We start from the raw sequence: 26,204 nt of genomic DNA, 5'->3' as shown, positions 1-26,204 counted from the left end.
ATTTTCGAGAGGGAAGATTAATCTCTAAGTTTAAAAACAAAACCCCAGTGCCCTTGTTCAGGGAAGGGCTTGCAAAGGATCGAGTAGTGTGGAAAAACAGGAGAGGAGGTCTGGAGTATCCTTAAACTGCTAGGTTACATGCTTACAGTTGTGGGGTTTTTTCTTGTCTTACCTGGTACAGAACACCTTCAAATAAAAATGCTTGTCCAGCTCTGGCAATAAAACAAAGCAGGAACATTATGTTAGGATTTTAGGTTCCAGTCCTCTGAAGTGTTTGCGGTTGCCACTTAGCGAAAATGACCCAATTAAGAGCCTCCCAAGTGAAATATCTTCTGAAGAAGATCTAGGCGTTTAAATACGGGAAGATAATGCTGAAAAACTTGTCTTAGCTGAATACTGCCTCTAATCGATCGTCTTTGTAGTTTACAGTTTAATAGCCTTTGTTTTCACGAGTTATTGCTGAAAGAATTTTGCTGTTAGGGGGAAAAATGATCTCCAGAGCAGATGTTTTGCATCTCTTCATATTCTTCTCTCTCCCCACAATAGTGGAAGGAAGATTAATCTTAATTTTTATTTGTTTTTCATATATACTGTGTCATAGCTAAAAGGCACTTCCATTTTCGGTCAAACAAGCAAGGCATTCCTAAATAGGAATACAAAGGAGTTACAACAGGAGGGGAGAGACCCATCCCTTTAATACTAAATTATATAAAATCTGTTCATGGTTGGATGACAGAAACCTCTTTAAAATGCAGGTAGCTTTATTGGAAACTTCTGATTCAAAAACAGTCATTAAAAATGCTAAGAGTTTCCTGAGATTTTGTTAGAATGGCACAAAAATAAAAAGACTCTTCATTAAGATAAAGTATGTGCTGGCGTAACAGGGCATTTGATATATCAAGCTACAACTGTTGGAGACTGTTTCATCCTAGGGGTGCGTTTAAGATGAAGCGTGAACTCTGTGTTTTCTTCCTTTTCTACCTTGAGCATGATGGGGGTTTGATTTCCACCCCTGTGTACATTTACAAAGGGAATGGCTAGAAGGGAATGGGTTAAACATTCATAATACAAATCATGGGTTTAGGTCTGATGGTACTTCAGACTGATAGACAGCTTGATGGATCCGTTCATGTTAGCTCTGAGCTTTTGTTTGTCTGTTCAGGTTATATTTTGTGTTTCTGGTGTTAACAAACAGTAGCTCATGCTGCATGTCTAATCTCTCTCCCAGGTTGCTTAGTAAAAACCCTCCTGACCTGTCAGCATTACACACACCTCGCTTCCACATCAGCGTTTTCACATTGCGCCCGGCGGTTAGTGAATGTTGTTAAATGGGAGCCGGATAATTCCTTCTCTAATTGAGATTGTGAGTAGAAAATGCCAGAGCGTTTAAGGAATTGGTGTCAGTTGGGTTCACCAGGAAGGGGAGAGGAGGAGAATGTTCAGAGAGCCATGGTGAGCCAGGCGGTACTTTGACTTTTTTGATAGCGTTAGATTGTACTTTGAAAGCGTTTTCTGTACCAGCGCTGGAGCAAAGACTTTGTGTGACTCAGAAACTGGAGGGGTTGGGAAATGGTAGAGACTTGGCTAATATCAGGCAAAACGCGTTGAGAACGTGAGGAAGCAGAGGGGTGGGTGTGGAAAAATGCGTGTTGGAAGTTTCAGTGCTGAACCTACTCTTTGAGAGAGAGAATTACGCTAGAAGTGAAGGAAATTTAACTTGGTTTTCAAGGATGTTGTGAGGAAAGGAAGGGGTTGCAGAGAGTGAGGAGACAGGTCAATTAGTTTAACTTCAGTACAACAGAAGGTGTGATTTATTGACTTTTATAGGGAAATTCAGATCTGATAAAGTATTGTGTTCATTTTTATGTCAGCTTTTCCTTGACCAGTTGTTTCTTCAACCTTATTCTGGCGTGCAGTTAAAGCACAACTCCAGTGACACTGAAATTGTTTTCATCTTGAAATATACACATCAAATCTAGTGTTGAGAAATAACCGTTTGATGATTTTAAAATATGTCTTCCTTGGTAAATAATTAATTTCTATCAGTATATGTCACCTTGGGAAAAGTTGTTTCAAATCCTGTTTAACTTTCTGCTAAAGTAGCATTTACTAAGACCGTCTTGAAGGATAATGTCTTTGGTGAGGAGAACTTATTTTTTTGAGCATCTAACATTTAGAATTAAAATATATTTCAGGGCTGTTAACTATGAGATTTAAAGGACAATTTCAGTTCATGTTTAACTGAAGCTTTTTTTCCTCTTCTCCAATTTTCGTTCTTTTTGCTCTGAAGTAGATTTTACCAGTGATCACTGGAACTGTGAACTGAGTGAGACCAAAGAGGCAGATTTGTTAAGCGATTAGTTATATTGTGTGTATATTCCATCTGTGTGAATTGTGAGCTACCGCAGTCTCATTGTAGACAAGTTTGTTTATGTTCCTGAACTTCGTGTGAGAGAGGAAATAATATATGCAGGAAACCTGTTTTTCTCACACTGGATGTTAACTTTATGATCCCACACAGAAAACAACTTATCTAGCTCATCATCTGTAATGACCCTAAAGCTCATAACTTACAAAATGTACTGAATAATTATTTTAAAAAATTTAGAGTATTTCTCTAGATTATTTGTAGTTAAATTAATCAGCTTAATGGGCAGTATTTTACTTGAAAAACTAAGGAGAAGCTGAGAAGCAACGGCAACTTTCTGAAAAACTTCTTGAAACTTTGGTTTATGGAATTAAATACATTCCTATTTAGATTTTAGTATAAAGCTTTCCCATTTGGAAATACTTTGGGATGTTATCAAGTAGCAGCTGTTTTTGATTCATGTGTGTGAGTGTGTACATAGGAACATAGGAATGGGTAAACTGCAGTTTGCTAAAGAAAACTTGTGTATGTTAGTAAATTTTTAAAAAAAGCTGCAGTTGGAGTAATTGTCTCAAGAGTCTCGTAATTGAAGTTGTTGCAGATCTGTAGTTTCAGTTTATCTCAGACCTTTCTGACCAAGCTGAGCTTTTAGGGTTTCTGGGCTTAGGTGGTGATGGAACACGCTGCTTCGAGGAGTTCTGTGTTCAGGAAGACTTCAGGAATGCGATGATGTGTTTGAAAGGTAGAAACACTGTTTTAGTATTTTGATATATTTGACATGTATAATTTTTCTATCACTGTAAATTGTATAGACAGCTTCTTTGTGTAGGTTAGTTGCATTAGTTTTTATGGTTTATGAAAGCCACTTTAAAAAGAATAGTTTAAATTTTTTTTTTTTTTTTATTGTACAAAAGCCGAGCTCAACAAACAGTAGTTGATGAAGACACATTTGCGGTTGTTAGCCAGCCTGTCTTCTATGTGGTTTTTTGGGTTGTTTTTTTTTTCTCTCTTAGCCAAGTCATGACAGGTACAATCTGGACTGATTTCTGCAGTACTATATTTGTCTTTTTTTGTGTTCAGAACTGAGACAAACTTTGAAGACCAGCAGATTAGCAGCTCACAGTGTTCATTCATGTATTCCTGTGCTCTGCAAACAGAGCTGTACTGAGTTCCCAAACTCAAAAATAGGCTCTGGTTCCTTTAGGAAGGACTTGTTTTTGCTCAATCAGTTTGATGATAGTTTGGCTTATTCCTTATTGAAGGAGATGCAGTCTGGCAGAACTGCTGTTGTAGCATGGTGGTGTATTGTGAAGGTTTAACCTGCATTTATCACTGAAAGTTTTTCTTTTTTAACCTCTGCAAATGCTAAATATGAGCATTTCTCTTAGGAGATCTTTCAAGGCACCAATTAACTTCTTTAGTGTTGATATCCTCAAGAAGGTGCTGTTGTGGCACAAGATTATTTAAAATGTGTTGAAAAGCAAAATTATTATTTCTTTATTTACAGATTGATTTGCATATGGCTTATAAGCTTCACTGTAATATAATTTTATTTAATTTTTTTTCTACATCCGGATGTGTACAATTCCTATTAATCTGTTGCTTTCTTAGTAAACTTGATAGTATGAGGAGAAATAAGCATCTCTGTGTTTCAGTGACTCCCCAGATAGGTTTTCAAGGAGACTGTTGCCTTTGACCTACCAGTGAGAAGGGACCTCACACCCCAATAAAGTACTGAGATAATTCCTTTGGAGGAACAAGTCCACTTAGCAAATATTTTTGTAGAATAGTGAATGTCTGTTTTTGTAGCAACACCAAGTCATTTTAATAATAACTTGGTGCAATATTTATTTTTAAGATTGTCACTGGAGTGCCGTCTAGGTTGCGCTTTAAGAACTTTATGCTATGCTGTTGATTTAAAGTGTATGTTATACAAATAAGAAAGTTTTCAAGCAGGAAATAGGTGAACTGCACACGTATGGGCTTTACTGTAACGGTATATAAAATAGGTATGTGTACTGCTTTTGCGAGTGCTTAGTTTGTGCAGATGTGTGTTTTGGGCAAGTCCAATGACCTAATGAGTTGTTTGCTCTGTGTTGCCAGCGAGGGACGTGTCATTGAAATAGCTCTGTGACCAGTCCGAGTGTTATCTGCAAACCTCTTATTGGTGCCATTACGCGCTGTAAAGATAGTGCTGTTTACTTGGAAGTGCGAGCATCAACCCTGATCACAACACTTTCTCTAAACAGGTGGAGGTTTTTTTTGAGCTCTTTGCTGAGCATCTCTTCTCCCGATGGAGGGGAGAAGTGTCAGAATGTGGCATCAGGGAAACACAGAGAATATTTGAGTTCTTAATGATGGAGTCAAACTTTGTGTGGGTGGGTTTTTTTTCCGTTTTTTTTTTTCCCTGCCGTTGAATGGGTGGTGGGTCATTTTTACTGTTTGTTTCCAGGAGCTTTGTTTTTTCCTTCAGTATGAGCAGTTGATGAATCAATACACTGCTTATTTACGTCAGCTACTTATACAGTACTGTTCAAACAGTGGAGGGTTTGATTGGAGGCAGGAAAAAAATGATGTCGTGAATCCATGCTGAAGTAGTCAAAGATCCCTTGTACTTTATCAGAGTGCAGACTGCTTGAATGAAGGGTACTGTACCTGCTGTTAAGTTTATAAACTTGGTTTATACAGATTACTTTTTAAATTATTCATGATGCTACATTACAAGTATATTTGACAGGTTTAAAATAAATGGCTTGATGGTAAGAGGGAGCATGCATAAATTAGAGCTGGGATAATGTGCTCTTTGAAGTACCTCTTCCATTTGTTACTACTGGAGTACAGCAGGTAGCTGCAGCTGAATGTGTGATTCTCAAGAACGGAGTACATCATTATCTTCAAATTGTGTTACAGTGGCAGTTTATTTAAGACAGATGAGATGCAGTGGCAGGGAGGACTAAGGTGCCCAGGTTCTATTTAGTTATGTACACATCTCTGCTGAAACGTGGCGAGTATTTACGGGCTGAAACTTCTCTGAGCACAGCAGTTGAAAGGATCTTGCTGGTAGCTGTGTGTTGGTAAGGTTAGGAGAGCGTCACATTGTTCTATTTACTCCCATTAGTGTTGCTGTGGGTTTGTAAAAGGAGTTTTTGCAAGCTGGTGGGAGGTTTCCCTTATACTTAGGGGGGACACTGTATCTGGTTTGCTGGTACTGGCTTGAGAAGTCTTCCTGATACGTATGCACAGGTAAATTTTGCAAGAGCTGAACTATTGGGTTTGGAAGAGGTTATTAGTGGGGAAAGTGAATTCCAGATCTCTTGGATGCAAAAACAGCTTCCCCAAACATAAACTTACACAGTGCTGGTTTTCCTGGCTTTGTAAACAGGCAGCTCATTATATTTGAGAAGAAAGCTCCTGAAGTAGCTTCTTGTGTAGAAAAAAATAATAAAATTATGCATGATAGAGCAGCCCTCAAAAATAATCGGAAGTTTTTCTGTAAGTGTAAGGTCGTCTTGTAGGGATGGATAGTTCAAATCTTAAGTCTTAATCAAATGGGCACAGCATTTTGGAGCGAGGTCTGGTGACAACTGCTCCTGGAAACAGTCTGTAACCAAACTTTTAAAAGAGAGTTGGCTTGGACTTCAGAAGGGCTTTATCCCTGGATCTCACCAGGGTGGTTTCCTCATTATTTGCATTGGCTTCAGTTTAGAGTCATCTCTGCATTCTGTCCTTCTACAAATAGTACGTTTTGCTTCCCTGCCACTCAGGTCACCTCCCCTTGGTCCTTCTGTGTGACAGTAGCATGTACCTTGAAAAAGCCTGAAAGCACATGGGGGACACCCTGTGGGAGGAGTGAAGACACTGGCAGTGCCCTGAAGAACAAGCCTGTATTTGCGCTGCCCAGCTGATCTTTTGGCTTCAGTGTTAGAGTTGAAATTGCAGTGGAAATACCTTGTTTGTCCTATTCCCTGTGCCCTTTGCCAGTGCAAAAATCACTTTTATTGCGGTGTTTCTGTTGCTTTCTCCTGAGGGTTCTGATGTGTAGTTAAATTGTTACTGTTGTCTTTTCTAGTCAAATTTCATGTATCCCACTGGGGATTTTGTTTGTTCTCCAAAATACTGATGGACTTAAATAGTGTGGATTGGTCTTGTTAAGCTTTCAGGTGGCTCTACCTTTCTTTTAGCTGAGAATCAGTGCTAAGGGAGACATGTAACATGATGGTGGCACAAACTGTGTTAACAGTTCACAGGCCCACTGGGATGGAGGGGATTCCACTGGAATTGCAGCGATGTCTGGCTGTCAAAACAGGATTTTTAGCTGCTGCTTCTCTCTGGTGGTTCTGTATCCCCAGCAGGTGGAAGCAGCTTGTGGTTCTGTATTGATTGCAGTTTGATCGCAGTTAACATCTTCTTTCAAACACTGAAGTGTTTGTTTTTTTTTCTTTTTTCTTCTTCTGAGATGGATGTTCATTTTCTTGGTCCCTTGCAAATGGCACACCTCCTGGGAAGTACAGGGAGAACGAACATCTGACTGTGTGAAGAGATGCATATAAGTTATTTTTTGTGCTTTGCTTCTCTTCCTCAGACCTGAGAGATACCAAGACTAGGGGAAGGAAAGTTGCAAACCAGTTGGACGTATGGTCATTTGTGTGTGGAGGAGAATTCCAAAAGTCGAAGGGTCTGGTAGTCCTGTTGTTCATTTACCTTGGATATGGAGGTTTTGTTTCACTAAGTTATGTTGGTAGACCCTTGCAGCTCTTCCAGTAGCTGCACCAGCGATGGAGATTGAGCCTGTGCAGTTGTCACTGTACAAAAGAGCAGAAACAGGGTTCAAGAAGAGCACATTTCTTGTTCCAAACTTGAGACTTGTTTTGGTTTGAGACTGTCACTTGAACCTGCCTGGGTCCTGTCTAGGAGTGACTGAAGGTTCTGATGGTTTGTTCATCTGTTTCCTTTTTGTGTGTGTATGCTAATAAAAATGTGTATCTTTGTCACATTTGAGTAGGCTGATTACATGGACAATTATTTTCATTTATATTGTGTCTCATCAAGAGGCATGTAGTGTGCATTTAATACTTAAATTAGGTTATGAGAGTCCCTTTTAAAAGTTTGAGCTTGTGGTTCTATTATGTGACCAGCATTACCAGTGAATGAACAAAAGTCCTTTCAAGTTGGTTCAGTTGCTATCCTACAGAAATAAGGCACAGACAGAGAAATACGTTTGAGTGTGTATGTGGCAGTGGTTCTGGACTTCAGCAGAAACACATGTGAAAAGGACATCTGTTTTTATGTGGTTTGTGTTTTGTGTATCTCTTCTGGTAGTTCATTGTTTAAATAAACATGTTGCATTAGCTGTAAGGCTTTAATGCCAAATGCCCACTGATGAGATGCGTTAGGGTTTTGTTGTTCCCAAGCCATAACTGAGGAACAAGAGCTTTACAATTCAACACATTTGATGGAGATTACAAAAAGAATTTGGGGTGGATCACCATCAGCACTTCAAAAACAATGGCTTTGGAGTAACTCTCATAGAACACAGCACGGCCCATGGAAAAATACTGTCATCTTAACAGATGTAGTGTTATTTTGGACATTCCACTGTATAAATACATGGACTGTGGTTAAATCGTGATGGTAACAGATGCAATCTCACTTCTCAATTCTTTCATCTCTTTAATATTTAAAAATACCCCACAAAGTAAAAGAAAAAACAACATCAAGGTTGAAAATAGGCCTTTTGCAAGTTGTTGGGTTGTACCTTTTGGGCCTCGTTTCATTTCAGGTACGCCACTGCAGATCAGACTTGGACAGAGTAAATGCTCATCTCTGAGGGAGTCTCTGCAAGTGCTGCTTATTGTACAATTTGCATATGAATGGAATTATTCAGCTATACTTGAGAAATGTCAGCGAGATTGAAGTCAGAGTTGGTTAACCTGGCAAAGAGATACTTCCAGTATTTTTCATGAAAGAAAGCGATAGTGTGAAGACAAGAATTACACATGCCACTGCCTAAGCCAACGTTGTCTGAGGATTTTCTTGGTGTTTTTCTAGTTGATATCAGTGGCTCTAAATTTGTCCGCAATACATTGCAGTCTTTGAGGGCAAGAGAATCGGAATGTGGGAATCAGATGATGTATCGTAGTGCTGCACAGTTGTGTTCACGTTTGTTTTTCTTTCCAGATTTGGTTTTGTTTAAATATTGATTTGACAAGTATAAATTAAGAGCAAGGGTCTCTCTCTCTCTTTTTTTATTATTATTATTTTTTTTTTAATGAACAGCAAATAAAGCATAGCAAGATGTTGTTATCAGTCCATTCACCTCTTATCTGTCCCCTGGTTGGGTAGAAAAGCCTGAAGTTAAATACTGTGACTGGATTTCTAAAAGGGACTGGATAATATTTTGTGAGCAACAACATTTGTAGTCATGCATGCTAAAATAGGGAGTGATCGCGTGTCGTGCTTCAGAAGCTGTCAGTATGCAAGGGTTGGGAAGAAGTCGCATTCCTCCTCTGGGTGTTTGTATTTCCTCCTCACTTTAACACACAGAGCAATGCCGTCCTTGAGGGTGGTTAAAAGGCGTAGTTTTTAAAATGTTCGTGTCAGATGGTCGTGGGGCTGTGTCATCCAGGTGAAGGCACTTTCCCTGGGAAGCTGTGCAGTGTCAGGCATTCCAAGGCTGTATTCTTAGCAGAAGGATAAGGTGTTTGGAATCAGCTGGCTGATAAGGAGATGGTGTGTTACATGAAAAATAAAGCCCATGTCTCCACAGGTGACTGTTAAGATTACCTGATGTCACATGCAGTTAGAATGAAACAAAAATTGAGGTTGTTTGAGCATGGTTGGCTGGAGGACTGGGCAGAGAAGAACCTGAGGAGGTTTAACAGGGGCAAGTGTAGGGTCCTGCACCTGGGGAGGATTAACCCCAGGCACCAGTACAAGTTGGGGTTGACCTGCTGGAAAGCAACACTACAGAGAAATACCTGGGAGTTCTGCTTGACAGCCAGTTGACCACGAGTCAACAATGTGACCTTGTGGCCAAGAAGACCAATGATACTTGGGGTGCATTAGGAAAAGTGTGACCAGCAGGATGAGGAAGGTTGTCCTCCTCCTCTACTCTGCCCCAGTGAGGCCACATCTGGAGTCCTGTGTCCAGTTCTGGGCTCCCAGTTTGAGAAGGACAGGGAAGGGAGTCAGAGTTATGAAGATGATTAGGGGTCTGGAGCATCTTTCTTATGAGGAGAGACAGATAGCTGGGTCTGTTCAGCCTGGAGAAGAGAAGCTGAGAGGGATCTCATAGATGTTTATAAATATGTCAGGGTGGGTGTCAAGAAGATGGACCAGACTCCTTTCAGTGGTGCCCAACAACAGGGTGAGGGGCAACGGGCACAGACTGAAGCACAGGAGGTTCCATCTGAACATGAGGAGAAACTTCTTTACTTTGAGGTGCCAGAGCCCTGGAAGCGGCTGCCCAGAGCAGGTGTGGAGTCTCCTTCTCTGGAGATGTTCAAAACTCTCCTGGACACATTCCTGTGCGATCTGCTCTGGTGAACCTGCTCTAGAAGGTGGGTTAGACAAGATGATCTCCAGAGGTCCCTTCAACCCCAACCATTCTGTGATGGTGTGGTGCGGCCTCCCTGCGAGGACGGGCTGTGGTGCGGCCTGCTTGGTCTGCACTTCTCTTCATTCTCCGGGAGCGCCTGCACTGACAGAAATGTGCAGCTATTCCCTGTTCTCATGCTTCCACAACTCTATGTATTAATAGCTTTGTAACCTTCCAGTGGAAATGTCATGAATTTTGTTCCGATTTGTCCATCAAAGCTTATTTCTTCCTTAGTATGAAGGCCTCAGAGTGCTACTAGTAATTATATATATTTTTTTTTTAATTGAGGTGAGGTGTGAGTGATTTTCATGACTTAAAACAGCATTCAGAAAGAACTTGCTTTAAATACGCAGTTTTAATCTCATTTTGCATATTTTTAGCTGGATTTTTTTTATTGGCTGACAGCTGTTACAACACATTCCCAAATACAACCTTTCTGGAAAATACAGGATTTTTTGCCAGTGAACAGCATTTGCCATTTCTCCTCATTCATGTAAATAATTAGATTTCTTAGATACATTTTCTCAGATCCTTAATTTATATATGATATAATATGATGTATTTTCTGGTATATTACTTCTCATTTATGTAATCTCCTTATTTGGATGGAAAATGGATTTTTAATTGAAATGCAGAAGATCTGAATTTTGAGACAATTAAAACTTCACGCGTGATGAACAGGCATGATTTAAAAGTAAATATCAACAGAAAAAAATAGTTTATTGTTGTTTCTTAAAAGTTTAGAGCTAATAGATCTTGCCCACTGACTGTTTCACAGGTTTCTGTGCAGGAGCCCTTTTTAATTTGGAATTAATTGCTTGCTGAACTGCACCATTCGAGTGTCGGTAAGGAGCTGTTGAGTGTAAAAGCTGTCTTAGCGTTTCAACGAAGGGTGGCTCCAAGAGAGCACTGAAGAGTAAATTCACCAGTCCAAACTGTTTTTTTTTGGTGTAAATTATATGCTTACTTTTTTTGTTCTATTTAAATTACAGTAGGCATTTGCCCTAATATATGCTGTTACAATTTCATGTGAGATTTGTAATTAAGTTTATTTTTAGAAGAATGCATTCAAGTGGTTTATATAAAATGATTTTCTATTTTTGTAAATGAAATAATTGTTTTTATTGACTTCTCATTTCATGCAAATGTGGTTTGGTTTTTTTGGCTTGGAGGTTATGTGAGCAGAAAGAAATCTAATGATTTGAGAGTATTCTCACAATATAAAGAATGGAGGATTTGTTGGCACTAGCTGGGGGCACTGGTAGACAGTTAACTTATTTAGGCATGTTCAAAATGAGTGATGGATGTTATAGAATGCGGTACAGTGGGTTTATATAATAAATGTTATTTATTGATTGTTCTTCTGGCTAAGCAAAGAAAGCCAAATTGTAACTGCATTTAGAATCTGACAGAGAGATAAGAAAGATGGTCATAATGTGATGATTTCTTAAAATGCCTGAATATGTTGCAATCCACGGCAAATCTGATGGATGAGTGAGTGTTAATTGTGTGCAAGCCAGATTTGCTATTTTTAATTTGGCCTTGCTATCGTGTCTCTTCGCAGCTGAATTTGAAGGCTAAAGGGAGTTGAGTGATGAGTCATTATTGAGTTAGTAAAATCACAATTGATCTCTGTTTCCTGTTGATTCCAAAATTACTGGAGTGTGAAAGCCAAGAGTGACTGATGACTTCTTGGAGGGGAGTTTGAGGGTGGAATGTGGAAGTGACTCTGTCTAAAGTAATTCGGTGCTGCCCTGGGTGTTCTGTAAAAATGTCTGCAGTGAGAACAGGTGTGTGTCTGAGCTGGGGGGCTTGGAAGAGAGTGGATGGTCTGGCCAGCTGAATTACCTGGAAATAATGATGATCTGGGCACTGAAACATGCTCTTCAGCAAGGTGGGGGGAAGAGGTTTCTTAAGTGGCTACTGACGGAACCTTAATATTAAATTTTTTGACAGTAAATATGAACATTGTGGTAATGTGCAGGTAAGATTTAAAGCTTTTCTTTCGCCTCCCCGTAGAACTCACTGTTAGAAAAACTTCAGGGTTTTGTTTTTTTTGTTTGGAACTATGAAGTTACATTACTAGACTCTGCCCGCATTGCATATGTGAGAGTAAATTCTGCTGAAAGGAGATTTGTTGGAAGAAATTAAAAGGAGTATATATACTGTTCTGAGTTATATTTGGAAACAAGCTATAAAGAAGCCTTGAAGTATCACTTTAGGAAGAGACGACTTAGTTTAGTTCCCTGGAGGAATAAGAGGAGGTGTGAGGTAAGGCTGTCTGTTCTCCTCTGTTTGTTGCATCTATCACAAAATTCTGATTTTAAAGGTTGTTTTTTTGAAGTGGTAATTCAGAAGGCAAAATAACAATCTGTGTTCTGTCTTATGACTATTCAGATGGTCTTTGAACTGTTGAAACTGGTCGTGGATGTACGCACCGATATGCTGTGCTAAAAGAAGTAAAGAACTAGAAGGAGAAATACACTTTTTCCTTGGAAAGTGTGTGCAAGCCTTTCCCAATGATGCCATATTTAGGACTGTAGAAAACTGAGAAGGGGGAAAAGAGCGAGTTTGATCTTTCTGCCTGAGAACAGCTTGGTTTTCGCATTTGTAAACAAAACAGTAAAAAAGTCTTCGAGGCTTCTTGACAGGCTAGGTGTGTGGTTTTTATGTTCAGAAAAGCTGATTCAGTTGGTTTGGCTTTTGCAAGGGAAACAACTACAGAAATAAGTTGCTCTGTGAGGGTGTAAATAACTTTATTTTCCTCTAGAAGAAGTTGAGCAAACACAGAGCACTGAGTTGCATGGTTGAAATTTGGTGAAGCGTGGAAACGACATGAGTTTTCAAAGCAGTGTGATGTTTCTTCAGGGTGCTGTGAATTCAGAAGTAAGGGCTGCCACACTTAAAAGACGTGTCTTGGTCTTAGGGTTACAGGAGCCACAGAAGAGTTTTATTAGTGATTTATTGGTGATCAGGGCAGTTCTCAAAACTGTTTCTTGTAGAGAATCTTCAACTACTTAAAGCCACACCTTGATACCTTCTACCTTGTCTGTAGCATCTATGTTGATATGCCCCAGTACAAAAGCACTTCGTTAAACCAATTAAATGCATGATGTTTTTATAATACTTGTGTTTTGGAAAAAAAATCAATGTGACCAGTTTCCCTTTGAAAAGACAAGAAGCCCGTTGTGCTGATGAAGTAGAATGTGTTAGGAAGTGGTGCTTTGTATCCTCTCGAGTAATGTGCTCTTGTTTTTTCTTCATCAGCAGGATGTTCTCTTGTGTGTCAGATATCTGAGGTGGTTTTGTGATCTGTATCGGAGAAGAGTGAGAGGGGAAAAAAAAGTCAGAGAAACAGAATAGGTTAAGATTCTTTATAGCAGCAGAAAACCTGCAGCGCCATATTTCTCTGTTGTAGTGAAACTGGTAATGGCTACATTAGTGTTGGACACTTTGTGTTTATGATTGTATTTTAAACAATAAATAAAAGAACAACTTGCCCTTCAGAGGAGCATAATGCGTAGCCTTCTGAAATACTGTGGAGCACAAGGGATATAATTAACCCTTTTCCCTTGAGCTTGGTTATGTTTCAGAGGGTAACACAAGATGTTTAAAACATCTGAAATTGCTTATTTACCAGTTCACTGAAGTAAGGATTCTTCAAGTTGATTGTCTGAAAATCAAACCTGTTCTTCCTCTCTCCATTGCCTTCCCCTCCTTCTTTGTTTCCTTCTCTGCAGCTTCCAAATTTGTAAAAGGTCTAGTACTGATTGCCTTTTTTTTTTTTTTTTTTTTTTAGACATAAAAGCAGCCATTGAGGAGAAAATTTTATTTCCTGTCACTCTTGCTCAAGGCTATAGAGAATAGATCTTGCAAGTTTAGGCACTTGTTCAGGCCTTTCAGAGGAATTTTTAAAAGATGCTTTGCTTTTGATGCAATGAAGGAAGGGCGATGACTTGAAAGGACTGACAGCACAACCAGGGTTTGGTTTATTGCGTGAACGAAACCTCTTGTGATCCTCAACTATTTTGCTTCAGATTGGTTCTGAACTATCTTAAGATGGTTTTGGTACCATTAAATGGAAATGAATTGAAAGGACACAGAACCTGAAATGCTTCCAACACCTTTTTTTTTTCCATCTCGACTTTCTTTGAAGAACGTGAATTAGTGTGAGAAAGTGTCTATAGCTCCCACTGGGTCAAATAGAGGTTGAGATAAAAACACATATCTCTGTGTGTATTGTAACATTGATCGTCATGTGGTGAATAGCACCTTGGCAGCAGGATTACCAAGTCTGATGTTTTACATTTCATTTTTCAAGTTTCGGTGGGATCCTGCTGCTGGGTCTGTGCTCAGACCTGCTCTTCATTCTTTGATGGATATCTCCTTCCTTACTTCCTTTGGCCAGCCTTTCCTTTCAGATAAAGTGTCATCCTTTGGACTGGCTGATGACTGGAGCTCACTTGTTCTGCGAGTTCACTACTGACTCTCTTTTCATTACAACATTTTAATAAGTTAATAGTCTCCACAAAGACCATTCTTGTCTCTTGCTCACCTCACCTCCTCCACAGTGGCTGTGTATATTTTCACACCAAAACAAAGATTACTTATGAGTATCTCTCTTCTTTAATTCTTGGTTTTCGTCCCTCCCATCATAAACTTCTTTAAGTAGAGTCTCTTCCATGCGCTGCGTTTTAAGGAGGAACACTGACCTCTGTGTTACTTCGGATTTTCTTTGGGTTTTTTTTAATTCTTTTTTTCCTTATCCTGCACAAGTTGTCTTTTTTGGGTGCCTGCATCTTCCAAACCGAACTAGAAAATTCTCTATTAAAGACTGTGTGACCTTCCACAGATCTGGGAGCAGTTCATGAGTTCAGGACTTTGTGTCCTAAATTGCTGGTTAACTGTGGAGGAAATAAGGAAGCGAAGGCCTGGTGTCTGAATCTGAGGTTGAGTGAAGCTGGCATGCGGTAAGGCAAAGCACAGTCCGCTCAGATATGTTTTCTTAACATGGAACCAACTAGCCTTGCACAAATACCGTGGTTTTCTTTCACAACAGCAACGAGAGGCCAGTGGAACTGTCAGACAGGTAAGGCCAGGCTGGGGCCTGTATCAGCTCTGCTCTCCAGAGGATTTTGCCTTTAATCTAGCAGTTGGAAAAGAGGGGTTTTGTACCTGTTCAGATCCTTTTTACCTATGCGCTTTTCCCCCGCCGCCATCCCTCTGGTCTGTTAATTTATGTATTTCTTTCTCAGATTAGACTTAGTTGAAAGCTTTGCAGTATAGCTGTGTTTAAATGCATATGTGCCACTGTTACCCAGCCTAGTTATGCCATCGAACACCTGCCCTGTAGGTGCAGTTTATGTTGGCAGGAGCTGTTTGGTCATTGTGACTTTAATGTTTAGGCACGTAAATCTTAACTACAGGCAGAAGAACTCTTTGGGGTGGCTGTAGCGGCACGTCTGTTGCAGTGGAGATTAGATTCTTCCTTTGCCTTAGTTCTCATATGTTTCACTGTAGAACAGCTGAAAAAACCCCACAACCAATTAATTGCTGAACAGAAGATCTGCATAGATGTGTTAAAAATCCTATACTGAGCACTGGAAGCTTTTCTTTGTCTTCAGAAAAGTGAAAACCGTGGAGTTGGGGTGGTTGACTGTGCCTAAAAGGGCTCTAGTTTTCCACACTTAACTGTCTTTATGTGGTCGCTTCTCACGTATGTGCATTTCACTGTGATTGGTATCACTGAGGTGTTGTGTGGTGCATGTGTATTTATGTATATATTTTTTTTCCTTTCTGGTTTTTGTGCTGTGATTCCTCTGAGACAAAAAATACCCCATGTGAATGCTGCTGCTCTGGTATAAAGGACACTTTCCTTGGTTGGGCTGTGTTTGTGATACTAAAAGCAAATCAAAAACATCCAATTGGCCAGAAAAGTGAGTTCACATAAGAACTCCTACTAGTGTAGGTACTTCGGTTTATATTTGCCTTAAATTGTGTTCTGGTGCAACTGTTTTTGGTTGATAAGACCTGAACTACTTGTCACCTTGTCTCTGCTGCCAACTCACGTGTTTTACCTTGTACTGGAGAGGAAGGTTCTTTTTTTCAATCTAGTTAGCTCATGACTGGAAAGCCCCACAGCACCTGCATATATGTAATTTAATACTTCTAGAGCCCTTTTTTGGGGATTGCAAGTTGGTCACATTTTAACTGCCTTGAGAAAGCAGGTTACAGCATGACCTGTGTGATTTTTAAGCTGCGTAGCTGCCTGTGAAGGCAGGGATGGGAGGGCTCCCTGTTCTGTTAAATGAGGTTTGAGAAAACTATCTTTTTCTTTTGTGCAATTAGATTTTTTTCTATTTTTATTTTTTTTACTTGATATTAAATCTCTGTTGAGGTGCAAATATGGGGTTAATGGAAGGCTTAGTTCAGTTTGTTAAAACAGAAGCATTACTACAGAAGGCCAAAGAATGTAAGATTTCTGTGTTTCATCACATAAGAGATGGTTAGCACAGGATAGTAGGGCCATGTGTTGCATATTGTTAAGAGTAATTGCATCAGACTTCTGATTTCTCTGTGTGTCTAAGTATAACTTCCCAATGACTCTCTATTAAATCCTTTCACTGACTGTTATGGATGCAGTCAGATGTTATGATACTGTTTTGTCAATTTACTTCTAACAAAGCCTAAGTGATCTGGCCTGGTTGGCCAGCTGATTTTTAAAAATAATAATAAAAATTCCCCCAGAATTCTGAAGAGAGGCAGGTTTCCTAGATTACTGCAGGATGGCAGCTCAGCAGGCGGCTAAAAGCACAGCGACGTCTCCCTGGATGTGAATTGCCGGGCCCAGCCACATGATGAATTTTCATTCTGGAAGAATTGGCTGCTTGTCCCGGCTACCTAAGCGTATATCCCATAGGTTTCTGTCAGCCAGTTGCTGAGTCACTTGGATGTGTAGACAACTGTTTTAAAAATAAATAAATAAAATAGTGCACACAACTATTTTTTTTTAAAGGTGGAGAAGAACAGTCCCCAGGAGAGACAATTTCTCTTAAGCTCTGTTGTCATCACAGATTCTGAACCATAAATTCAATGTTATAAACAGCTTGTAATTTCAGCTTTCCATTTTTGCTTCAGCAGGCATTAGACTGAAGCTACTGGCATAGAACTTAAACATTATTATCACAGTTAAAAAATGCTTTCCTCTCATAGTTATTGATCACAACACACCACCTACTTACTTCTGTGTTAGGTATTTTGTATAGAATGGCATTGCTCCTATTTTGTGGTGCTGTCAGGAAAGTGATTCTGCAGGGTAGGAAAGAGTGCAGACATTTGAAATCTGTCTTTTTTCCTGTGAAGATGGAGCTCATCTTCAGTGATTTCAGCATTACTTGCTTTCTTCTGCATTTTTTCTTTGTTTGATGTTGGCAGTTTTCTCCTAAGCTGGTAAACTTCAGTGTGACTGAAGTGTTGAAGCGTCGTTTATGGTTCTGTTCTGGGGATGCATTCAGCTGGTGCTTCAATTAGCCTTTCAGTTCCTTGTAAATACACGGGAACATCTGGCCAGAGGTCCAAGCCTTCAGCTCTAACCATAAGCTCAAACAATGACTTTTCAACATTTGACACATACTGGGTGTTAATGGGTGAAGAGTTTACTGTAGGTTTGATCTTTCTGTTAGCTTTTTGTCCTTTTTTCTTACTCTTCAGTTGTCCATAACCTGGGCACTGCAGGTCAGAGGGAAAAGTTTGGTGCTATTTTTACTTGGTTTGATAGCCAGGGGTTCTGGGGTGATCACGCAAACTTGGCCACTTGGATGTTAGTGGCTCCACAATACCTTCCTCTGTTTTTGCCCTGCGTACACATGAGGATGAGCAGTAATCCACGGCAACTGAGCTGCTGGCTCGTGTTATGCTATTGCAGCAGTGGGGAAGGAGGTAACAGATGTGGGTCAGTTCAGTGTTGGTGAGAGAGGATTCATTTGGGGATGACTTTGTCATGAGGATGCTTTCACGTGAGCTGGGCTAAATCTGGACCCACTCGCTGTGGTGAGCTGTGTAGAGAAGGCATCAATCAATATTATTAAAGGGATCCTGTTCATTTTGTTGGCTCCCTTTTTGCTAAGCTGCTGTTCCTGTTGACATTCAAAGTAGAATGTTGGCAGAGAGAAAGCAAGTGAGATGAGGGACGGAAATGTGATTTATTCTGAACATTTTTTTTGTGTAAACTTATGGGGAAGTTGGAGGAAGTTCATGGAAAGCAGCAATGCCAGAGATATCTTGAGCCACTGACAGCTGAAATTGCAAGAGCAAAAAGGCAGAGCCAGTTTGAGTTTGTGATGTGGGTTGTAGCCCTTCTGTGTGTTATTTTTGTGAATGTTTTGTTCTGGTCAGCTTGGTAATACTGGCCCTTGGATTGGCAATATATAGTTAGTGGAGTGGTAAAAGAGAAAATTAAAGTAGGATGTGTGTATTTTTCTAAAGGCTATGGGAGGTGAAGAGAACATGTGTGGAGGAGAGAAATCCAGTCACTTTTTCAGGTGTTTGGGCCAAATTTGATTGGCCTCTTGTGACACCACTTTTTCCTTCCATATCTGGAAGAGATCTGTAAGAGGTTGTTAGGAGTGATGAGTGACACAAGGTAAATTAATGGTGATAGACTAGATTTGTCAGAAATGTCAAGCTACATTGCAATATAATCTCCAGTCCCTTGAGTGTTTAGAAGATCACAGTGGTCTAGCTTTGTCCTCCAAAGCTAAACTTTTAATTAAATGAAGAAAAACCCCAAGCCCTCTTCCCAGGCCTTAGATGTGTAAACAAGAATGTTCTCCAGACTTGGATTCAAATAGAAACAGTTGTTTTTTGTTTGGGTTTGAGTATTCCCTTTCATGTTCTGCAAACCAACGATGGCAGCGTTGTGCTAGTGCTAGAACTGCAGCAGTTGAAATTCAATTATGGACTTGCTTAACAAAAGCTAAAATGGTTGATATTTTATGGATTGTGAGGTGCCTTTTATCTGTTCTCTCCACCCTCCCATGCAGAGAGATGTAACTTCAGAAAATCTTGGTAAATGTTTATGTAGCGTATTTGATGAAGAGGAGTAGTTCAGTGGTTAGGCAGGCAGCTTGAATCAAGTCGTGTAAATGTAGTTCCCTGCTTGTTACCGGTTCTGACATCCCAAGAGGTAATACAGAAGCTGGCTTCCCTGGGAAGAGATCTAGTGATTGATGTGACACATGCAGGATAGGTGAGCTTAGAGACTACAGAAATTTTGTGGGAGGTTGTGTAAGTACATTAAAGACACTAAAATATATATTCCATTCATAGTGTCACTACTAAGGCAAAACCAAGAGCTCAGTGGGTGGTGGAATCCTGTGTTAATGTAAAGTGTCATAAGCAATCTCTCCAACAACTGATTTCTGTGAACTCCACATTTAATTTCTCCTTTGCATAGTATGCAATTAAAGAATCCTTAGACTTCTGTAGTAATTTTTTTTTTTCTCTGCATCTAGTGATGCTGCAACTATGCTGAAACTTTTCATGAGCTCAAAGGGAAATTGTGGTTGCTAATCTGTTCCTTCTCAGTCTTTTTACCTTTGCTTTCCAAGACTTGGAGTGAAACTACAGGAACAAACTCGGCTTGTGACCAGACCATGGGCTGCAGTACCTCTCTGTTCAATGATGATGGAATGAGAACACTTAAAGATTTTTCTTCTTCAGGGCTGTGTGACAGTCCTGATGGTTTTCTTAAAACAAACATAATACTTAGCAGTAAGAATGAGGTTAAGGTCAAGTTTTACTTTTCCCTGTTTATAATCTGTATGGGCGTAACACTTTCAGACTATTACCTGTCTGTTTCCACACATCGTTCTGCTTCTCTTCTGAGCAATTGTATTCATGTAGAAAAGAGGGTCCTTTGAATTCTGCTGATGGGCTTTGTCATATATTCAGTTCCTTTTTCTTAACCTGATTCAAACACATTTTTCAGATAACATGGAAATTAGGTTGCTGTCATAAGCCAAAGTTCTTTAACCTTGAGGTGTCTGCAAGGCATTTTTTTCTTCCAGTGTGCCAGACAACTGCTCTGAGTGGATCCAACATATAGCAAACATGTCAATATACAGATCATTATACATTATGCAGATCTAAATCCACCCAGTGCAATAAACATGTTCTTTGTTGTTATGAGAGAGATGGTGACTCTGGAGATGCCTTAAAAAGCACGGCACACGTGATGGATCTGGATGAGCGCTGCTGGACTGCAGCCACATTCAGTAGCTGCTTTGGACTTTTTTTAATAAGGACCTGACACAGAATAAAATGAAAAGACACATGATGACAGGGAAGTGGCTCTGTTGGGAATAAATAACAACACTGTGCGGAAGATGTGCTGATCTTCTGGAAGACCTGGGGCTCTGGGCTGATGTTACTGGGGGTGATGTGGTCCAGGCTGTTTCATTAGAGGAGTTTGGGAGGGAGCAGCATCACCGTGTTCCGTGACATCGGCTCTGAGCTGCCCGGAGAGCAGCAGGACCTGTCTGGAAAGCAGACCTCTCATCGGGGTGGGGTGTGCTCAGAAAAAGCCATTATTGGCAAAGTGAGAGAGTTTTCTTGTGGTGATGTGAGCGAGCTACTCTCTAAAAGTAGAACTAGCCACAATTGTTTTTTGTATTAAGCCTCGTAGTTCCTTCTTTGTGTTATGAAATCGTGCAGCGCTGATGGTAACATACTGTACTTGTTACTACTGTACAGAATTTCAGGGTAGATGGGAAGTTGAGTAACCTCATGCTCTTTGTTAATAGAACCCTTTTGAACCTCATGGATCACAGGCTTTGTCCTCAGAATGGCTGTTTTAACCCCTGGGCAGGAAGACAATAAAGAATTACAACAATTTCTGCACCTTCAAGTGTTTACTTTCAGCAACCAGTGTAAGGGGATACTTTTTATTTTAAATGGAGAAGCTAAAGCTATCCAGAATCTTCATCTAAGATAAAGCTTTGCATCTCCACTCTGAAGTAAAGGAAATAATTTTCACTGAAGTCGGGAGAGGGGAAACAAAGAGAAATCATAACTGGTTTTGGGAAGGCGCCAGGAGTGTCCAAACCAGGAGAACGGTGAGCGGGATTGCTGGTTAGACATTAATGGCAAGCCAGATAGCGATGGTTTCTCCATCTTTAACTTCTGGCTTGTTGAGAGGGTACTGAGACCGTTCAGTGTAGCATGACCTTTTAATGTTACCCAAAAATGTCAAGGGCCAAAGGCAAGGCTTAAAATGTGTGGGATTCTTCAAGAAGAGCCAAACCAGTTGTTTTTCTTTAGAACTTCTAAATGGAGTAACTGGGAGGAATATGAAATTTGGAAGCAAGAGCTACACCACAATGAAATGGTTCCTTGTAGGAAATGAATTCTTATTAAAAACAGTGACTGTGTGAACTGTCAATCCTGCCCTCTAACGCTATAGTATTGATAACGAATTAACTGCTATGAATATATGTACAGCTAGGACATGCTGTAGCAAGCAGGAGTTGTATTATAGCCTGAATGTTGAACAGCCGGCTTTCTGCTGATTTGTGTTTGCAGCATGCCATTTTTCAAAGAGAACAGTTCCTTCAAAACACTGAAGGGCAGCAGCCAAGTCCTTTTAGGAGCAGCTAGTGACCTGAAATAACTAGTTGATATATAAAAAGAATAAAGACCTGCTGCATGCAGTAAATGATTATTTGATGATAGATGATGATTAAGTAGCAGGTGTTTCTCGAGGTGTCAAGGCTCTTCTCCATATCAAAATGCTTTTTATGATCAAAATGAGCATTAGCAAATCACAGTTAAGGTCAAGAAGCAGCTACTGGATCACTGTACTCTGTGTCACACACAGCCTTGCTTTATCCTGCCTGATCTGTGTGTGCCCAGTGGTTCTTTAAAGAACTCAGTTTCTTGCTTAGAATAAGGGGCTTAGTTTAGAATAAGCCTGAGAAATGATAGGCAGTTTAGGAAAATGCTTGGAAATTTGTAAGCAACTGAAGGAAAGCAGCATGAATTTGGCTGGTAATTATCCTGGGTGTTCATAATCTACCCAGGACCCAGAACTATTGGGGCAGCGTAATAAACAAATGTTGCATTTTTTTTCTCTTAGTAAAATAAATGCATGATAGTTAATTTCCAGTTTCAGTGAACATGAAAAAAAGGTAAGTTATACTAGTCATATTAAATAAGCTTTATAAGCTGGAATATCAAAAACTGTTAAATGGTCTAAAGAGCATTTTGTGTGCACTTCATTCTGTCTGACAGACCAGTTTATACTGCAAGTCCATATAAGCTTTCTCTAAAATGGGGTCCCAAGAAAACACAGCACAGCCAAATGGAAATTGTAGTTGCCTTTGAGCTCTGATTAATTTGTTTTTTCATGTAATCCTTTTCAGGGCAGTGAGAAAAACGTGAGAAAAAGATTATGCATTGTGGTATAATTAATTTTTGTGAACAATGTGAACTGAAACAGAAATCTCTTAAAAAAAAAAATCCATCTCCTTTATTTGGAACAGTTTTTTCCAAATGTCAGTGTGAACCAAGATGCTTGTCCTGTTTCATGTTTGGGTCTCTGCAGTTCTCATTATACGCATGACGTTCTGCAAAAAAATAACTCACTTCATGAACTAATAAGTCCCTAAACATGTCAACGGCACGCTCATCTGTAATCCATTTCTAACATTAGAGCCCACTGGAGTTTCTCCTTTTCTGTATGAAGGGCGTGATGTTTCATAACTGCGGCAAGTGAGTGCATACTTTCGCCATATAGTTCTAGAAACATCATTGATTTATAAAAGCATTAAGTATCTAAAATTAAGTAACTTTCAAGCTGAAACAAACATAAAGCTAAAAGCCATATGACTTTTTAAAGCCCAGCGCCAGAGTAGACACACGAACAGATATATAATGCTTTAGTTAACAGTTGCTGCCATTTTTCTTACAAATTGTTCTTTAGGGTATTGTAACTCAGCTGTTTTTAAACCCATCACTCTGGAACCGTGCCTACAAAATGTCAGTGCAAGTGCAAGTTTTATTTCTTTAACAAAATAAAGGGCTTGGAGCAGTTAGGCTTTCTAAAATTTTATGGCAGTAAAATAAATTTTGCTGGTTTTGCTTTGCCATAACAGGAACCATGCTGTTCACCTTGTCCTGCCGGCAGGTAGAGGCAGAAACCAAAATAGTTTAATTGGAAAAACATTGTATGTTCTAACTTGCCTTTTTCTAAAAAAAAGCCCGAAGTTGATGTGTAAATATGTTCCTGTGGAGCTGTGCTTTGGGCAGGGGGCACTGTCCCTGAGGGTGGGTGGAGGGATGGGCCTGTCAGAAGAAACCTTTGGAAGCTGAGAGCAAGACTTGGGTACCAGCTTGTTAAAAGAACTTAGTCTGGGGTGAAGTTGTCTTTCCTACAGATTCAGGAGGGAAGGCCACGCTTCTGTGCATGTGACCAGTACATCTCTTATCAGAATCTACTATCTTGGTGTTCTTTAACATCCCCTCTGTCCCATCTCACTCCTGAAGCTGGGCCTGTATGAACCCGTTCACCTGTTCCAGTGTTTTCCTGAAGTTAAAGCCTTGCCATGTGTTCCAGGCAGTCAGATGCCCTTGTTCTGTAGTCAGTATATACACAAACTGGCATTTTGTGTCTTCACTGACCATGATGGCCAAATGTTGCAGTTGGCCCGCTAGTTTTGCTGTTGGTTTTCTTTTGGTTTGTTTTTAAGGGTATAGGGAATTAACTTTCTTGTCCATAACTGCTTCTAGTGCAGCAAGTCACATTTTAAGAGCCTCTGTTTTCAGCTTGGATCTTTACAGAAGGAAGATTAGATAATAATTTTTGTAGAAAACATCTGTTTTTTTTACAAAGATCTCACCCTGTTCTGGTGGTGGTGTTTTTTGGGTTTTTTTTTATATTGTCTCTCTAACAAGAAAGTCCTTTAATCTTTTAAAGACTTAAAAATCTCTAAGTCCTTGTTGGGTATTAGAGTTTCTGTGGTTTTAGCATGCTCATGTTCTGGATCCTTTGTTAGCTTAAGTTATTAGCCGTAGATAAGTGTTGTGGGATGGAAGGACTGCTTTCTATTGTCAGCACAATTTCTGAATCTCTGGACAATTTGTCTGGGTTAGAATTCAAGTTTTTTGGCTCCAGTGTTTGTTTAGACCTTTATATTGTCTGAGGAAAAGATGTTGTTAAAATAATTAAGCCTTGCATGCATAAAAAGAGAACCTTTCCACAAAATTGAATTGCTCGGGGTTTATTTAAGTTTTGGGTTGCTTAAATAAATTGACATTTTACTTTGGTTGCTTACAAGTAACTTGCTATCCCAGGGAATCTTTTTCCATGTTTTCCACAGAAGACCAGCTCTGAGGGTTTCCAAGAATGACTCTCAGCACTCGTAGTTCTTTGTTTTACATCAAAGTGCATTTTATGTGTCTAGTTATTACATTATTAGTAGACTTTTCTTGCAGCCCCTTTACAATTTTTATTGTGGTATGTGTCTAATATGGAAAGAGCTAATATATAGTTTTATTAAGGAATAATCCTTTTGGTCATTGTTTTCTTGAGAGCACACTGAGTTCAGTCCACTGTTTTCAAGGGAAATTCCTCACTGTGATGCTTGTGTTCTTGTAAATAAGTTTATTCCGTGTTTCTTAGAACTCAAGAAACTTTTGTATCTTGGTGCCAAAAATCAGCGAAACTTTGTTTCACTGGCGCATACAAACAGGAATTCAGTGCATTAGCTGCAAGTCCAAGCACTTTCTTTTCGTCCCATTCACAGCTGGGGCAGAGCTGAGCAGTTTTCCGAGGATTTGGTTCTGTTGCTGATCTATTGCAAGATGAGCATTTAAGAGCTGGGGCTAGTTTGGCTTGTGACCCTGGGAAGAAAGAGATTTGAGAAATAAATTGCAATTTTCTGGAAAGTGTTCCTCTTTATGTGCATGTATCTTAGGGAGCTTGGGGGTTAAATCAGTGATGTAAGGACCAGTGGGTCACTCTCTATATTACCTGACTTGTTTGAAGTTCATGTGGCTGAAACGCTGGTCTGGTCACACATGCCATGGTGTAATTTGGAGTGTGCAAATACATTTGGTTTATCTTTATGTTCCTCAGTCTAATGTAGCTTTTTTAGGTAGCAATAATAAAACCATATTTATCTGTCTGCTGCACAATACAGATAGCTTACATCTCTGTGCTGCTCGTGGTAGTGTTTATAGTGATAGGTTAAATGAGATGAATATCCAATGTAAGTGTAAGTCAAGTACTCATTTCCTATTTTGAAATTGTGACCTAATTAAGAAGTTAAAAATGTTATGGCCAGCAGAATCTCTTACTTGCATTCTGATTTCGAAAGGCTTAAAAATGCCATATTTACTAACTTCCTTTTCTCCTTTTACATTTTCAGTTTGCGGGCCAAATGTTGACATTCGCAATGATATCCATGAGCTGAAACGTCTGGAGAACTGTACGGTAATCGAGGGTTTCCTTCAAATTCTGCTCATCTCTAAAGCAGAGGATTACCGCAATTTTCGCTTCCCAAAGCTGACTGTCATCACTGACTATTTGCTGCTGTTCCGTGTGGCCGGCTTGGAAAGCCTCAGCGATCTCTTCCCCAACCTCACAGTCATTCGTGGGAGGAACCTCTTCTACAACTATGCCTTGGTTATCTTTGAAATGACAAATCTTAAAGAGATTGGGCTTCACAACCTGAGGAACATAACCCGCGGGGCCATACGGATTGAGAAGAACTCTGACCTGTGTTACCTCTCCACAGTGGACTGGTCTCTCATCCTAGATGCCGTGTCCAATAACTACATCGTTGGGAATAAACCTCCAAAGGAATGTGGAGACTTGTGTCCAGGAACAATGGAAGAGAAGCCATTGTGCGAGAAGACTTCTATTAACAATGAGTACAACTACCGCTGCTGGACCACCAACCACTGCCAGAAAAGTAAGATTTGAGTAGTCGTGTGGTTTTGTTACCTCTTTCTAAAGTCAAGGTTTAATTCTGTGAGTTTATTTTAAGCTGTTTTTAGCGACTTAAACTTTTATTTTAGTCGTGCGTAGTCCACGTAACGAGTTATCCAGATACCACACAAACAGATTCCTCTCTAACCAGTAAAGGATCATCTCACTTGATTTTAAAAAAAAAGTATTAAAAAACCAAGAAACAAAATACAAACCAAACAACTAAACAAACCCCAAAACAAAACCGTGAC

The 26,204-nt window shown here is 39.8% G+C and overlaps 1 protein-coding gene across 3 annotated transcripts in view; it reads left to right on the top strand.

Annotated features, from left to right (window-relative positions):
- IGF1R (insulin like growth factor 1 receptor) overlaps positions 1-26,204 on the top strand; it is a 167,783-nt gene that overhangs the window by 2,700 nt on the left and 138,879 nt on the right. For all 3 annotated transcript variants that reach the window (XM_082060537.1, XM_082060536.1, XM_082060535.1), the window contains exon 2: positions 25,391-25,936. In XM_082060537.1, the coding sequence (XP_081916663.1) occupies positions 25,391-25,936 (546 nt within the window). The remainder of the gene's footprint in view (positions 1-25,390; positions 25,937-26,204) is intronic.

This window comes from Streptopelia decaocto (genome assembly GCF_964273445.1).
Source record: "Streptopelia decaocto genome assembly, chromosome: 9".
Lineage (NCBI taxonomy): Eukaryota > Metazoa > Chordata > Aves > Columbiformes > Columbidae > Streptopelia > Streptopelia decaocto.
This window is presented reverse-complemented; position numbering and strand designations above follow the sequence as displayed.